Source organism: Equus przewalskii, chromosome 10 (assembly GCF_037783145.1).
Source record: "Equus przewalskii isolate Varuska chromosome 10, EquPr2, whole genome shotgun sequence".
NCBI classification, from domain to species: Eukaryota; Metazoa; Chordata; class Mammalia; order Perissodactyla; family Equidae; genus Equus; species Equus przewalskii.
The window spans coordinates 19,607,665-19,624,461 of NC_091840.1; the positions used below are offsets into that span (position 1 = coordinate 19,607,665).

General features: G+C 45.4%; 1 protein-coding gene across 2 annotated transcripts in view; it reads left to right on the top strand.

Annotated features, from left to right (window-relative positions):
- MPP3 (MAGUK p55 scaffold protein 3) overlaps positions 1 to 15,293 on the top strand; it is a 32,984-nt gene extending 17,691 nt beyond the window's left edge. For both annotated transcript variants that reach the window (XM_070560394.1, XM_070560393.1), the window contains exons 15-20: positions 770 to 934; positions 1,039 to 1,119; positions 3,505 to 3,598; positions 3,785 to 3,893; positions 5,297 to 5,419; positions 11,125 to 15,293. In XM_070560394.1, the coding sequence (XP_070416495.1) occupies positions 770 to 934; positions 1,039 to 1,119; positions 3,505 to 3,598; positions 3,785 to 3,893; positions 5,297 to 5,419; positions 11,125 to 11,301 (749 nt within the window). In that variant the 3' untranslated portion in view covers positions 11,302 to 15,293. The remainder of the gene's footprint in view (positions 1 to 769; positions 935 to 1,038; positions 1,120 to 3,504; positions 3,599 to 3,784; positions 3,894 to 5,296; positions 5,420 to 11,124) is intronic.
- The last annotated feature ends 1,504 nt before the right edge of the window (positions 15,294 to 16,797 follow it).

Sequence of the window (16,797 nt, forward strand, 5' to 3'; positions counted from 1 at the left end):
CCAGCCTCCAAAGTACCTTCACTTTTATTTTGGTTGATCTTTTCAGAGGCCTTAGAGATGGGCAGAGTTTTTTAACTTCTCATTTTGAAGTAATTCAAACTTACTGAAAAGTGTAAGAATTGTACAAAGAACTCCCACGTCCTCTACACCCGGGCTCACCGGCTGTCAACACTTTGCCGTATTTTCGTATCCGTCCCTTTTTCTACAGATACACATTTTTCCCCTGAGTCACATGAGTTAGTTGTGGACATCATGTCCCTTCTCCCCTAAATACCTCAGCGTGTATTTCCTAAGGACAAGGACATTCTCTTATATAACCCAGGGCAATTAGCAAACTCTGGGAATTTAGCATGCATACAATTCTACTGTCTAACTTACTGTTCATATTAAATTTTACCAGTTGTCCCAATAATGTCCTTTAGAGCGTTTCCCCTGACCCAGGATCCAATCCAGGACCACACATTGCGTTTGTAGATTTGTGTTCCCATTTCACAGATAAGGGAACTGAGGCTCAGAGAGGTGATGACTTGCCCAAGGTCAGTCAGTGACACGCCAAGTAAAACTGTGACCTTCAACCTTAATTTTGGATGTCAGAGGTCACCCTTTCATCGTATTACGGTGCATCCCCATCAACCCCTTCCTGTAGCAGGAGGTGGTCGGGAGAGGCCAGTGGGACTCCACCCCACCTCCAGGTCTGGCTGGGTGGGGAAAGTCGTTACCAGGAGATCCTGGGACAAAGGTCACGCTTCCCTCTGCCCTGCCCCCAAAGCTGGTCTTCGGAGGAGCTTCCGGCTGGGCCGCAGGGAGAGGCTGGGAAGCCCGCAGGAAGGAAAGACGGCCTCGGTAGCTGAGTCTCCAGAGCTGCTGACCTACGAGGAGGTGACCAGGTACCAGCACCAGCCCGGCGAGCGGCCCCGCCTGGTGGTTCTGATCGGTAGGTGACGTCCTGCGTCTCCGGGAAGTGGGCAGGTTTCCTCCCTAGATGTGTGGGAAGGGAGCTCAGCAGGGACCCCAGTCAGCCTTCCCTCTGTTTCCCAGGGTCTCTGGGAGCCCGACTGCACGAGCTGAAGCAGAAGGTGGTGGCAGAGAACCCACAGCACTTTGGTGTTGCCGTTCCACGTAAGAGGGCCCACACGTGGGCACACACATGAACATTTCATGGGGACTCGACTCCTCATATTCATCCTAATCCTTCCTTTGGGTCTGAGGGACTGCCAGGCACTACCTCCTATGGGCAGGTTGTGGGACCCAGGCATGATAGGAAGAGACCCACTCTCAGTGGTCCACTAGGACCCTCTGAGGCAGAAGCTGGAGGACTACTTGCCCAGTTCCTGCCTGGGATGGGAGATGAGTCTAGAGTGCATTGCAGGCAAAGTGGCAACCTCGACCCAAAGCCAAGTGCCCCCAGCAGTGGGGCATTCTAGACTCCTCTGCCCAGTGACTGACTCCTGAGGCCCCTGCTCTCTGCTTGGGTAAGAGAGCAGGTCGGAGAAGCCAGAGAGCCTGGTGAGCAGAGTTGCTTGGGCACTCCCTTGTAGCTGAGTCTGGCCCATCAGGGCAGCCAGGTACACTCCTGAGTCTAGAGGCAGCTGGGGAGGCTGATATCCAGAAGGCGGGAGGTCCTGGTTCGGAATGTGATGAGGAAGAGGGGAATGAGATGAGAAAGATTGCTAGGAACAGTACGAAAAGATTTTATGCGTGGTCACTCCTTCAGCCTTCCCAGTACCCCTGAGAAGAGGAACCATCATCATCCCATGCTGTGGAGGAAGACACTGAGGCTCAGAGAGGTTAAGTAACTTGCCCAGTGTCACACAGTTGGTAAGTGGTGGAGCCAAGATTCAAACCCAGGCAGCCTGCCCCAGTCACATTCTTAACGAGGCTGCACAACAGCCTCTCACCTGCTGCCCGCCACTTCCTGTCCTTGGCTCTCCCTTTCCTCTCTGGGACTTTCTCTCAGGCCCTCTGGCCTCAGAGGGATGCAGTGTGGCACCTGGTGGCCACTGAGAGGAGATGCTGTGGTGGCAGTAACACAGCTTTCCAGAGTGTTCTGAGGAAGAGTAACTACAAAGCCTTTCTTTTTCCATACCGGTCCCCTGGGCCTCGGGGCCCATAGCTCAGTGTAGGGGTCGTGAGAATTGTCTTCCAGAGCCCTTGAAGTGGCAGGGGTCAGGGGTGGTTAGGGAGGCCACTCCGGCAGCACACCTGTGATGGACCTGGTAGGCTTCAGGGGACCACAGCCTTCTAGGCTGATAGAATGGACTGAAACAGGACATACAGAAGTTGCTCACAGATGGATCCTTCAGAAAGCCTCAGATCCATCTCCGGGGGGGAGAGGGTACCTGGATGGTCAGGCCTACCTGCTTCCAGGCACCTCACTGACTTTCCTCCTTGCTTTTAGGAACTGAGGGTGTCAGGGAAGGCTTCCCAGAGGCAGTGACTTTTATGCTGGGTTTTGAGGAGTAAGTAGGAGTTTTCCAGGCAGAGAAGAAAGGAAGAGTTTTTTATACAGAGGGAAGAACATATGCAAAGGGACAAAGGTGTGACCCAGCATAGGACTGTTAGGGACTGAGAGAGTTAGTATGGATGATGTGGGGGGAGATGAAGCTGACGGGAGGCTGGGTTTCATATACTCATCTAAGTAATCAGTGGGTGAATAAAAATTTTAAAGCAAGGGAATGAAAAGTCAGAAAAGTGACCCTAGCAGATGCTGCCTGTAGAGAGAGCACAGCGCATCCCCCTGGGGGGCCAGAAAACAGTCCCCCAAGACACCGTCTTTTCTTTTGGAATGTTCTGGAAGAAGCTGTGTGTTGCTTTGTATGCACTCTTTTTCCGTGGAGGCGCTGATTTTCCCCAGAAGTGTGGGTCTCAATTGTGTTACGGAAATCAGTGGAAACACGTTATGTGTTTTAAAGTCATTTGTGTGAGAGCCAGCTTTGCTGAAACACGTCTAGTCCATAAACGGACTGTCTGTCTGCATGTCTCCTTTTCTCTCCAAATGAGAAATAATTGGATAAAGAGTTAAAAGCATACTGCAGGGTCATCCGTGTTTGTGCCCCACTGGCTTTCAAAAAACCAAACGATTAGGAAATAAAAGCTTAGGACTGGGGATCCCTTTGGCGATTCTCTAAACGCCACGGCGCTAATGAGGCAGTTTGGCAGAGTGGTCAAGGGCCTACACTTGGCATGAGACAGAGAGCCATCAGAGCCTGGCTCTGCTCCTGCTGGCTGTGGACACTGGCCTGGCGCTTAACCTCTCCGCGCCTCTCAGATTCCTCACCTCCAAGTGGGAGGCCTCCTCTTGCCTACATCGCAGAGTCATGCCTATCAGTGATGTGCCTGGAAAGGGCCCCGTGCCTGACACCCGGGGACACTGGCTGAATGGGAGTGGTTTGCACACACATCAGTGATGACCTCCTGAAAGGACTGAGACACCGGCTCACTGCTGTGCTCGCTCACTGCGAGGTGACGTCTCTTTGCCCAGCTCTCCTCTTCTTTCTTTAAAAGATACCACCAGGCCTCGAAAGAGCCATGAGAAGGAGGGGGTGGAATATCACTTCGTCTCGAAGCAAGCATTTGAGGCCGACTTACATCACAACAGGTATGTTTGCCCTCCGTGCAGCTGTGGTCCACCTCTGTCCCCTGTCCCACTGGACCTCCTGGGGGGGCTTCCGGAAAAGAGGAGGGAAGCGGGAGAGATGTCGTGGTGGGAAGTCCCTTCGCCTTTCCGTGCTAATTTAGGCAAGCTCAGGCACTAAAGGCCTTTCCCCCTTTGGTGGTGTTTTAGGTTCCTGGAACATGGTGAATATAAGGAAAATCTCTATGGAACCAGCCTGGACGCCATTCAGGCTGTGATGGCCAAAAACAAAGTTTGCTTGGTGGATGTGGAGCCAGACGTGAGTTCCTGGGCCAGTTGGGTGTTTCCTGTTAACAGAACTTGTAAACTAGGGGATTGTACCTTTTATAGAACATTTGGCCTCCGTCTAAGGAATTTTTAGTCCAGGTGTTAAGATTTTCTTGGATCTCCCTTTGAGAATCTAATGAAAGCTTTGTACCCCAAAACGTATACCTCAGTACACAAAGACTGCCTCCGTTGTGGGAGCTCCTGGACCCTCGCAGCAGCCTCTGTATGGAGTGAGTCCTGCAGTAGACGGTGGGCTGACTGGCCAGTAGTGATGTGACAGTCAGGGAATTACGTGTAAATGCCCAGGGGGAAGCAGCTGCTCGGCTCTGAGCATCAGGCCACCCCCTTCCTGACCACGACAAGTAGGATCAGTGGTTTCAAGAACCGCTGAGTGGGGCGGTCAGAGGGCAGTTTGAAAGGGAGAAAGGCAAGGAGACGTGGCCCTGGGCAGTGCTTCAGGAACGTTTGCATTCTGCACACCTGCACGCTGTGTGCTGGACGGGGCTTCACCGTCTTTTTAACCTTGCCTTTGAGAAGAACTTCGAAGCTTTCAAGTCAGTCTGGGGGTTTTCTTTCCTCTATAGAAACAGAGCTCTGGTTTTATGATAGAAACCGTAGGCTCTATCTTACAGAAGTTTGCTTGAAGGAGAGTCTGAAAAGTGCATTATGTCTGTAAAGGAAAAGCCTCACTAGTTTGGACTTACAGGGAGTTGGTAGTCGAAATTAGAAGTCTAAATGTCAAAATTTTATTTGAAAAGTGACTTTATTGATCTTTGGGGGGTGTACATTGTGTATACAGCAGTTTCCTACCAGTGTCTCCGAATAGAGGCCTGACCTTATAGATAAAATGCACAAATCAACAGGACGATTTGCGTATTGAAAACCTTCTAAAATCTTTACAGTTTGTTTCAAGTGGTCTCTTAATCTCTTCATTTGCTTCTCAAACCTTCTCTTTTTTTGAATATCATCCAGAGGCCTGTGCGATAGCCCACATTTTGCATCCGTGTAGGTCACATCGATGACGTTTGACTAAACAGATAAACGTGGAATCCTGCTGGCTCCTCTGTCAGGAGTGGGCAGGTGGAGAAGGGCGTCAGAAGGTTAATTATAACTTTTGGGGTCAGAGCAAAGAGAGATGGCAACTCTCAGAGCCGAGGCTCAGGCACCCTTGGTCCTCGGCGAGCGGGCCTTCAGGGCCCAGCTCAGTCCATCGTCAAAGTGGAGGGCAGGAAAATGAGCAGTTTGTCTGCCCAGGTGAGGTCACGTGACCACTGTAATCGCGACCTTTGCTATCGAGGTCATGTGATGAAGCACACCATTATCAAGCAATTGCAAAGGATGTTTCACAACAGAAGATTTCCAAAGTATATAATATTCCTGAACTTTCTTTCTCAGGCACTGCAACAATTGAGGACCTCAGAGTTCAAGCCCTATGTTGTATTTGTAAAGCCTGCAATTCAGGAAAAAAGGAAGACACCACCCATGTCCCCAGGTTGTGAGGATACAGCCTCCCCACTTGTAAGTTTATTGATCATTTCTTTTCTGAAGTCCTTAAGGGGCCTGTTACAGGCCTCCTAGCTGCATAAGGGTGCTCGTGCCTTCTGCACAAGACCGTCTTTCCACTTTGCCAATTGGCCAGTCTTAGATGGTCATGTGACCAAAAGGCTCCAAGTGGGGCAGCCAGGAGTGCCTCCCAATTCAGATGAGGTGGCTTTGCCTCTGCTCACTACTTTCCAGTCCCTCACATAAGCACCGTCCCGGAAAATAAGGGCCTGACATCTCTCTGGGACCTAATCTGAATGTGACAAGCCATACTAATCTGTTGAACGCCTAAACCAAACCCAAGCTTTTTTTTTTTTTTTTCCTGAGGAAGATTAGCCCTGAGCTAACATCCGTTGCCAATCCTCCTCTTTTTTTGCTGGAGGATGATCAGCCCAGAGCTAACATCTGTGCCAGTCTTCCTCCACTTTCTGTGTGGGTCATCCCACAGCATGGCTGACAGTGGTGTAGGTCCGCACCTGGCATCTGAACCCACGAACTTGGGCACACCAACTTAACCACTTGCCACAGGGCTGGCCCCCTGAGCAGTTTTTCATTGAAACACCACCTAACATGGTCATTATCATTGCTTTCAAACCACTTTGAACCATCAGCGAATTAATCTATTTGTAAAGCTAGTGGATGAGATACTCCACTGTATGTCTCAGTGAACTTCTCTTTGCCTGTCATGGATTCCTTGCTCAGCCCAGTCTGTGTCAGGACCACCACTTGAAACCTAAATATTTGGCACAGTTCTCTCAGGAGACGTGGGCTTGGTGACTCTTCTTTTCTGGTTCTCAACAGAGTCAGAGGAATCCGCTGGCAGTTGTTACTGGGAGGGGGTCAGAAGCAATCCAGTTCCAGTATAGACTTGGCTTGCTGTCTAATCTATATGACTGGTTCTGTCTGACAGAGGCCCTCTTGGATCCTCCTCCTTGGTCAAGAAGCTCCCTCCCAGTAAAGATTTGCCGCAGTCCTAGTTCATACTAACTCTGTGTTATAATTGTCCATACCGATAAATTAGAATGGCTTAGATAAATTAGAATTAGAATGACTAAGTAATGGCTAGAAGGAACATTAGAAGTTTCCCCTTTAGAAACTCTAAAGAGAACATCAGCTTGAGTCTAGAACCACTTAGAAATACACAGTATGTTCCTCATGGTGGTGCTAATAACAACAAAATCAGAAACAACCTAAATATCCCATAGTGGGGATCAACTCAATACATCACCACATTAACGTGACGTTCACAGGGTGGAGTGGAATATTACATGGCCAAGTAAAAGTCCCATGTTTGAGGAATATTTGATAATATAGCCAAATGCAATAAAATGTTAAATGGAAATAAATCAGAAAATTAAAAGGTGTGATTCTAATTTTGTGTCATGCACAAAGGAGATACACTAAAATGCTAAATGTGTTTTTCTCTGAATATTGGGCTCATGACTAATTTTTGTTTTCTATTTTTTACTGTATATTTTTTTTTCTAGGAGGGAGGTTTAACAGCTTTATTGAGATAAAATTCACATACCATACAATTCACCCATTTAAAGTATATAATTCAATAGTATATACTCACAGATCTATGCAGCCATCCCCACAATCAATTTTAGAACATTTTCATCATCCCCAAGAGAAACCCTGAGCCCATTAGCATTTCCCATTCTCCATTACCCCCCAACCCCTTCCTGGCCTCAGGCAACTGCTAATCTGCTTTGTCTCTATAGATTTGCCTATTGTAAACATTTCACATAAATGGAATCATACAATATAGGACCCTTTGTATCTGGCATCTTTGACTTAGTATGATGTTTTTAAGGTTCATTCATGTATCAGTACTTCTTTTTTTTTCTTTTTTTGCTGAGGAAGATTAGCCCATCATCTGTGCCCATCTTCCTCTATTTTATATGTGGTATGTCTGCCGCAGCATGGCTTGATAAGCAGTGCATAGGTCCATGCCCAGGATCCGAACCTCTGAACCCTGGACCGCCAAAGAGAGCATGTGAACTTGACCACTATGCCACCAGGCTGGCCCCAGTATTTCATTATTTTTTTGGCTGAATAATATCCCATTGTATAGAATACCACATTTTGTTTATCCATTCATCAATTAATGGACATTTGGGTTATTTCTACTTTTTTAGCTATTATAATGCCACTATGAACATTCTTGTACAAGTTTTTGTGTGGCTGTGTTTTCATTTCTCTTGGTTCTCTACCTAGGAGTGAAATTGCTGGGTCACATGGTAACTCTATGTTTGTTTAACATTTTGAGGAACTGCCAGACTCTTTTCCACAGCAGCTGCACCATTTCACATTCCCATCGGCAGTGTTCAAGGGTTCCAATTTCTCCACATCTTTACCGGCACTTGTTACTGTCTTTTTGATTACAGCCATCCCAGTGGGTGTGAAGTGGTATCTCATTGTGGTTTTCATTTGCATTTCCCTAATGACTAATGACGTTGAGCATCTTTTCATGTGTTTATTGGCCAAGTGTCTATCTTCTTTGGAGAAACGTCTGTTAAATACTTTGTCCATTTTTCAGTTGGATTATTTATCTTTTTGAGTTGTAAGAATCCTTTATATATTCTGGATACAAATCCCTTATCAGATGTACGACTTACAGATATTTTCTCCCATTCTGTAAGTTGGTCTTTCACTTTTTTGATATGGTCTTTTAAGCACAAAATTTTAAAATTTTAATGAAGTCCAATTTATCTATTTTTTCTTTTATCACTTATGTTTTCCGTATCATATTTAAGGAATCATTGTCTAATCCAAGGTCATAAAGATTTACTCCTTTGTTTTCTTCTAAGATATTTATCATTTTAGCAGTTACATTTAGGTCTTTCATCCACTTAGAGTGAATTTCTGTCTGTGGTGTGAGGCAGGGGTCCAGCTTCGTTCTTCGCATGTGGAGACCTAGTTGTCCCGGCACCGTTTATTGAAGACTGTTCTTTTCCCATTTAATTATCTTGGCACCCTTGTCAAAAATCAATTGACCATAAATGTGTTTATTTCTGGACTCTCAATTCTATTCCTTTGATCTATATGCCCGTCTGTCTTTATGCCAGTACAACAGTGTCTTGATTACTGTAGTTTTGTAGTAAGTTTTAAAATCAGGAAATGTGAGTCCTCCAACGTTATTCTTTTTCAAGATTGTTTTGACTATTCTTGGCCCTTGGCATTTCCATATGAATTTTAGGATCAGCTTGTCAATTTGTTTTACTATGTTTTTTTTTTTTTAACAAGCATTTTAGGATTAAAAGAATAACCAGGGGGAAAAGACTTATCTAAAAAGAGTCAAGAAGACATAAGGTAGAATACGAGGCAGTTTCCTAGGGCACAAAGAAAGTTCAGCCGAGTTGTAAGGGCCCCAGGAGATGTCAGTTTTCTGGGAGTCAGAACCACGTGCGCCCCCCGCTCCCCCCCCCCCCCCGCCCCGTCCATGGCTGTCATTTCAAAAGAAGCAGAAGTGCAGTCTCTTACCGGTGGCCTTTCAGCCTGACCAGTTTCATCATGTATCCGTCTCTCTTATTACCCACCGAAATGCTGCATTCCAAGCAGGCAGGCTGATGACTGAACACACCCGGCTGATAATGTTCGTTGTCTGCGGGTCAGCTCGCCCACCAATGGTGACATCTCACCTTGCTCCTCTAGCGTCTCCAGACGTGTTCTCCTGTCCTGAAGCCTGTGTCCTTCTCACCACAAGGGGGCATCAAGGTCACAGGGAGGCTATTAAAATACAGAGTCCTCGGCTCTACTCCCAGAGATTTTGACCGAGGAGGTTTAGAGTGGGCCTCAGGCGTCTGCATTTTTCACACACACCCTTTCACATGATTTTGATGGAGGTAGGCAGAACTCAGACCACATTTGGGGAAATTCCTCATAAAGGCCTGAGTTTTGCGTAACATTAAATATTTGTCCACTGTCTGGCACCAGAGTTCCAAGTCAGGGAATCTACTGGATAAAACACCTTTCTGGCACATCCTCTGCACATTTATTTGCTGCCCACAGTGAACGGGCATTCTGCCCTGGGATCCGGCAAGCTAATCCAACATGGGGGTGAGGGGCAGTACGGAGGGAGTCTACCTATGTGCTGTGCAGGACTGTGCCTCCCTTGCAGAAGCCGTGGGTGGTAAGTTCCACCTTTACAGGCCAGGAAAAGGATTCAGGGGATTTATGGCTGCAAAGCAAATGTCACACACTTTACTCCATTAGAGATTTGCTTGAGTTCTTTCAAAATGCAAGTATTTATTAGAAAGATGGAGGTTCTTAGCGGCAAAAATGTTCCCTCTATAATTTCTCGAATAGCTAAATGCTTCCAGGATGAACAATGTGGGTGCCTGGAGGAGGGGGAACCTCCAGAAGCAGCAGACAGGGCTACAGGGGGTGTGTGTGTGTGTGTAAGTGGGTGGGGGAGGTGGGTGGACAGACTGGGACACTGCAGAGTGCTTTTGGGTGTGAGAGGAGCCCTGGAAGACACAATATAGAATTGGGAAGCCTCTCTCAATTTAATCTAGTTTTTAAGGAGAAGAAATTATCTCAGCCTTCTCTTAGGTCTCTCCTGTCCTTGTAGTAGCTTAAAAACTGTTTCCTAGACCTTTAGAACTTCCCTTCTGAAACTGCAGCGCTCTCACTACAGTGGGAATCTGGTTTTGATCCGTGATGTAGAGAAGAGGGGGAGGGAATATTTTGGGGTGTGGGTCTCCTTGAGGGAGGACAGACCTCACCCCCCTCCATGGCAGCCTAAACACACTGAGCCCCCAGCAGCAGAGGAGAGAAGGGAACAGAGGACTGGAAAGAGACAGGGAGGTGGATGAACGCCAGGGACAAATTTTGTTTTTCAATTTTACTTAGAGTGGATCTGCCACTTTCCTTTCTTCCAAAAATGAAGCTAATTGTCGGTCACCTACTCACTTGAAATTCTACTTATTAGAGGTTCTTTTGAATGAGCGAGGAAACACTGTGCAGGTTGGGTGAAGGAGGGTCATTGCCCGCCTATACCTTAGTGTTAGGTGTCAGGAAAGCAATCTGATTAAAGAAATCAGGTACCCTAAGGAAATGGGGAATTTGATCATGGCTGTCTGGGCACTTTCTTCAGTAACTCCTTTGCCGCGCTAGTGTTTGGCCCTGGTATGAGGAAATGAAAAGAAGAATTGAGTTCTACATTATGAATTTAGGAGTCTTCAGAGGGCATTAGAGTTACTTACTGTCTTTTTCCCCTAATTGATTCCAGAAATGCTTGCTTTGCTTTTACATAGTTAATATTATTTATAATTCTTTCCTGTAATTATTTAGCCAAACTGTCATGCAACACAATAGTACTGCTTCTCTGGAAATACCCTCGGATAGAAGTGTGATACTCACATAGGCACACGCGGATCTAGAATCAGCATCCCCCAGAGCGCTGTGTATCGTGGCTGGCAGTTAACAGGTCCTTAGCAGATGTTCTGTGAGTGAATGACTGAACGCTGATTATGTTACTGCCCATTAACTTTCTTGGAAGTTTGATATTGTCACTACACTCTGTTCTTGTGTACACAGTTGGATTTAATGGGCCATTGTCATCCACTCATCACTTAAAAATTAGAGATTGGAACATTGCCCAAGACAAAAGCTGTAGGACTGTTATTTGGGGGGAGAACAACCCAGTTGCCCCATAACTGCCTCTTTTCTTGCAGGATGAGGAGCAGCAAGAGATGGTCGCCTCCGCCGCCTTCATAGAGCAGCATTACGGGCACCTGGTGGACGCTGTGCTGGTGAAGGAGGATCTCCAGAGTGCACACAGCCAGCTCCGAGTGCTCTTGGAGAAGCTGAGCCAGGACTCTCACTGGGTACCTATTAGTTGGGTCAGGTAACTGCATCCTAGAACATCCAGGTTGGAGGGGACCTAAAAGACCACCTCGTCCAGCCTCCCCCATGTTACCACGAAGGTATCTCAAGCACGGAGAGGGGCAGCATTTTCCGTAAACTCCGTCATCGAGGAGAGTCTATGTGGGAAGTCATGTTGTTGGTTTTTGTCTGTTGATTTTCACTGCACCCTTTTGGAGCAGAAAACATGAGTTGAAAGGGGCGTGTCACAAAGAAACACACTTCATTCATTAAATTATCACAGGCAAGTTGACCCTGATTCTTTGTACCAAAGTCAAGTAGCCACTGTCTTTTGGGGGTGGCGGTGGTGAATTTATACACTACTGATTTGCAGAGATGGTTGAGCTTTATAAACAGTGACACTTTATTCGCCCAGCTTTGCTGGAAAGGAGTTGTTTTGCCCAAGGGGATTTTCCAGGCAACTGAAGTTCCCTTGTCTTCAAGCCCTAAAATGTTGATTTTAACCTTATTGATGGTGAATGCTTGCCTGGCAATGGAAAAATTGGTTCTCTGCCTTTTTAAATAGTGAGCATACATGAGCTTTTTTGGAAGACTGAGGCGCACTTCACCCTCACTGTGAATTACTGTACTATTCTATGATACAATGCTGTTTTCAGGGACTCTCGAGGAATGTGAGGCTGCCGGTCCCCTTTCTAATATCCTCAGCCTAAAATGGAGCCCTTGGCTTTGTTCGATTATTCTATTCCATCACTTGTCCCTCTTGTTACTGACAGTTGCCTGGTTCTCGCCTGTCCCCATCTTCAGATCATCTGGGCCCTAATCTCCTGTTGTGCCGGATCAAACTAGCTGATTCCCCCACCAACACTCTGTCTAAGCCGTGAGAACTCAGTCCTGACCATCAAAGTCAAGGTACATAGACTCTGAGTGTGGGCCTGACTGGTTGTCTCTGAGCAAAAGTGTTTAGGGTCGCACAGGATTTGTGACATATCTTTGCTGCTCAGAGAATTTTATTTCTTATTAATAGGCAATGTAGGTAAGTCTTTATTCTGTGCCAGGGGCTATGCTAAGGCCTTTATATACATTACTTTGACAAATACACTAAGCCTATAAGGTAGGATTCTTAACCCCCATTATATGAATGAGAAGAATAAAGCTTAGAAAGCTTAGATAACGTGTCCAAGCTCACACAGCTTAAAAAAAAATGGCAGAGCTATAGACTTTGAGCCCTGGTCTCCCGAATACCAGAGATGGTCGTTAGTCACTGAACTGTGCTGCCTCCTTCTGTGGCTCCGTAACTGAGGGTACCTGTTAAATAATTGACCTTTAAGTGGGGGATGTGTTCCTAGGTAGAATCTACAGTACTGTGCAGTGTGGCTGTGACTTCTAAGACTGGAAAGAGGCTGCTTACTCATGTACATTTTCAAGCTCTTTTCCTCACGAGAAGAAAAGGAAGCCAAGTTAAGGGAGAAACAGCAGGGAGATTTGCTGCCCGTCTAGAAATTTCCATTTAGGCTTCTGATACAAGGACACCTTTGCAATTTTCCAGCTCACTAACCTGGCAGGTCCACCTAACAGGATCACCTTCTTCAGACCTTTCTAGCCAAAGGATGAGGACTTCTCGGTACTTCCAGAGTACTGGATTCTTATCAAGTGATACTAGTCTTGAGCTGTTCCACATGGACCCAGGGCAGGAACAGCAGCTGCCCCTTCAAGTGTGAATGGCACAGGCAGAGTTGTGTGTATGATACAGGAGGGCCAGAAGCTAAAGTCAGCTGTCAGGCAAAAAACACGTGAGTCAAAATTACTCTTGAAAAATCCCCTTGGTGGAGAGCCTAACCAGCTCTTAGCAAGTCCCATCTGGGTGGTTTGCCTGCAGTGGAGGAACACAGTGGTGAGCACCAGATGACTTTTTTTGCATTTCATACCTCTCAAAAGACATTTTCTGCTTCTTAATATTTTTACGCAATTTTCAGATGAAATGGTAATAATTCTCTTCATGTATATTATGAAGCAAGGCATTAAAATGTGATGGCTGCTGTACCTCCTGTCCCAGTAGCCTCCTCACCCCTAAGACGGGCTGTGTCTACAGCCATTTGTCTGCTCTTAAGTCTGTGAGAGTAGAGTGGATAAGGCCACAGAGACAGAGGTCATGTGTAAAATGTTTTTGCTGTTGGTAAAAAGCAGAAAAGCCTTGTTAAAAAAAAAAAAAAGTACCTGTTTACAAATACATATTGGTGGAATGTGTATAAATGGAATCCCAAGTCCCCTTCCAGCTAGCATTGTACATTCTGAGCCCCTGGGCAAAATTTTTACAAAGTTGATCACTCTGGGCCCCTACACCAAGAAATCTCCACATTCCATACCCTGAAGATGTCCTTTTTTGGTTTGTTTTCTCAGGCCTTCAAACTCAGGTAAGCTGTCTGCCTGTGTCTACAACCAGAGAGAATTTGGGCTCTAGAGGACTTTCCTAGGTCAGGGATGTTAAACGGGTGGGGCCTATTTGCTGCCTCGGCCCATTCTTACACCCGTGGTGGACAGTACTAATTCACCATGGCACTGTCCTCCTGAATCCAGGCTCTGCTTTTGGACCTGTCTGGACACAGTATCCAGTATCAATTGAGCAGAATTAGCAAGTGAGTTACTCCTATTTGCCATCCCTGCTCCAGCAGTTTATAACCTCTGCCACCCCCTGCAAGAGATGGGTTAAGAAGGTCACAACCATCACTCCTCCACAAGCAGTGCTCAGCTATGTTAAACATGATCCGTTGTGCTTTGACTGTTGTATGCTCGAATACACACATGCTTTAAGACACGTGGCCCATCAAAATTTTGCATCCGTTTATCCAGTGTCGCATCATTTATGCCACCGATCACAGAATCATGCATCCAAAAAATGATAGCACTTGGCCATTTGTTTAACAGTTACAGACCAGCATATGCACAAAGCCCATTCTTGAATCCTACTGTTCAGAACCAATAAGCAGCATTTCTCTATCTGGTGGAGTTAATGTGAATCAATTTGTTACTCCATTCTTTTCCTACTCTCTGAATACAGTCTCAAACCCTTGCTTCCTTTAAAAGTTGGGCCTGTGGTTTCAGAACAAGATGATTTAGAATCACTTTTCTCTCTTCCTCTCATCTAAATGCAACTAAATACCTTGGAAATTATTAAAAAGATAAAAGGACTCTGAAAGCTGGAAAGAAGATGCTGGGCTGACCAGGGACGTCAGGACTTGAGGAACAGCAATGTGGTGAGTTTCCTGGGTTTTCTTTTCATCTTCCATATACCCCAGATTGGGCTCTGGAGAGGCCTGCAACCCAGAACCACCAACAGGCATAGATGGGAAGGACAAAAAAAAAAAAGGAAAGAAAAGCGTGCTTTCTGTGCCAAAGGATGGGGAAGTCCAGTAGGGACCTATGGGGAGCCTCACTCCCAGCTCCACACCGGGGCATCAGCACATGGCCCAGTTCGTTCACAGCAGCAGTGAAGCCCTGTGTCTCCCTGCCCTCCACACTGTGGCACAAGGAGACGCAGGCCCAGCACTGTGTGCCTGCCCCTCTGCAGAAGGCGGCCCAGCCACACCGTGCCGCCCAGGGAAGCACCTTCTCCCACCACAGAAGACACTGGCAGGGACTGAGTGGGACCCAGCAGCACCCAAAGAACAAAGCAAACCAGAATTGTATCGCAAAGGCTCAGAAAACTGAATTGTCATTGGAAATAAAAACCATAAAAGAAGTAAGAACCTATACACTACACCTAAACGGGTGCTAAAAAAGATGTAAATAGGATGAAGACGTTCCTAACAGAATAACCCAAATGTCCAGGATACAATAGCAAATCGCTCATCATCTCCCAAACCAGGAAAACTCCAGGCTAACTAAGAAAAGATAATTAACTGATACCAATATTTGTATGATTCAGATGCTGGAATTTATCTGACAAGTATTTTAAAGCAGTTGTAATAAAAATGCTTCAACAATTAGAAATTATCTTGAAAAAAAATTAAAAAATAGAAAATCTTAGCAAAGAAATAGAAGTTATGAAAAATAACCAAATGGAAATTATAGAAATGAAAAATTATTGTAAAATAAAAATCGCAGATGAACTTGATAGGAGAGTGGAAATGACTGAAGGTGAAATCGGGGTACTTGAGGACAGATCAATAAAATTTACTCAATCTGAGTGACAGACTGAAAAAGAAAAAAGAGCCTCAGGGACCCGTGGGACAATTAACAAAAGAGCTAACACTTGTATCAACTGAGTCCCAGAAAGAGAGGAGAAAGTGTGGGACTGAAGAGTATTCAAAGAAATCATGGGTGAGAACTCCCCAAATTTGGTGAAAGATATAAACCTACAGATTCAAGAAGCTGATAAACTCCAAATTGGATAAGCCCAAAGAAATGCATACCGAGACACATCATTAATTAATCTTCTGAAAACTAAAGACTAAGAAAAAAATCTTAAAAACAGGGAGGAACACCCCGGAAGCAACACCAATTCAGGTTCCATTTTAGTATTGCCCATAAAGCCAACTATGGAGGCTAGAAAAAGTGACACGTGTGTCAAGTGCTGAGAACTGTCAACTTTGAATCCTATGTGATGAAACTATCCTCCAGGAATGAAGGGGAAAGGAAGACATTCTCAGATGAAGCTGACAGAATTTATTGAGACCTACCCTTAAAGAATTGCTCAAGGAAGTTCTCCAAACAGAAAGAAAATAGCAAAAGGCCGGGACCTTTAGAAAGGAAAAAAAACAACAGAATAGGTGAAAATAGAAGTAAACATAATGGATTATTCTTCACCTCTTGATTTTCTTTATGGATATTTTCTGGTTGAAGAAAAATTTATAACACCATCTGATGTGGTATGCGATGCATGTAGAGGAAATACATATGGTAATTATAGTTTAAAAGTGAGGAGGATAAAGTGACCACTTAAAAGACAGAAATTGGCAGAGTCGATAAAAAAAACACGACAACTATATACTGTCTACAAGCGTACATAGGTAGGTCGAAAGTAAGGATAGAAACTGGTGTATTATGCAAACAGTTTTTAAAAAGCAGTAGTGGCTGTATTATCACATAAAGTGGATTTCAGAGAAAGAGAATTGCTAGGACAAAGAGGGACACATATAATGGTGAAAGGGGCACTCCACCAAGAAGATATAGCAATCCTAAATGTGTAGGCGCTCAACACCAGAGTTTTAAAATACATGAAGCAAAAACTGATAGAGCTGAAAGGAGAACGAGACAAATCCACGGTTATAATTGGGGATCTCACACCCTAGTCTCAGCAATTGATAGAACCAGAACAGAACGTCATCCAGGATAGGGAAGAACTGAAGACCATCAGCCAACGGGGTTGAACTGACATTTACAGAATCCCGCCAACAGCAGCACAGTACGGACACGTTCTTTTCAAATGCCCATGAAATATTCATCTATAGACTATATTAACAAATGGTTGGAAATTAGACTGTGTTCTCTGACCATAATGGAATCAAACTAGAAATCACAGAAAG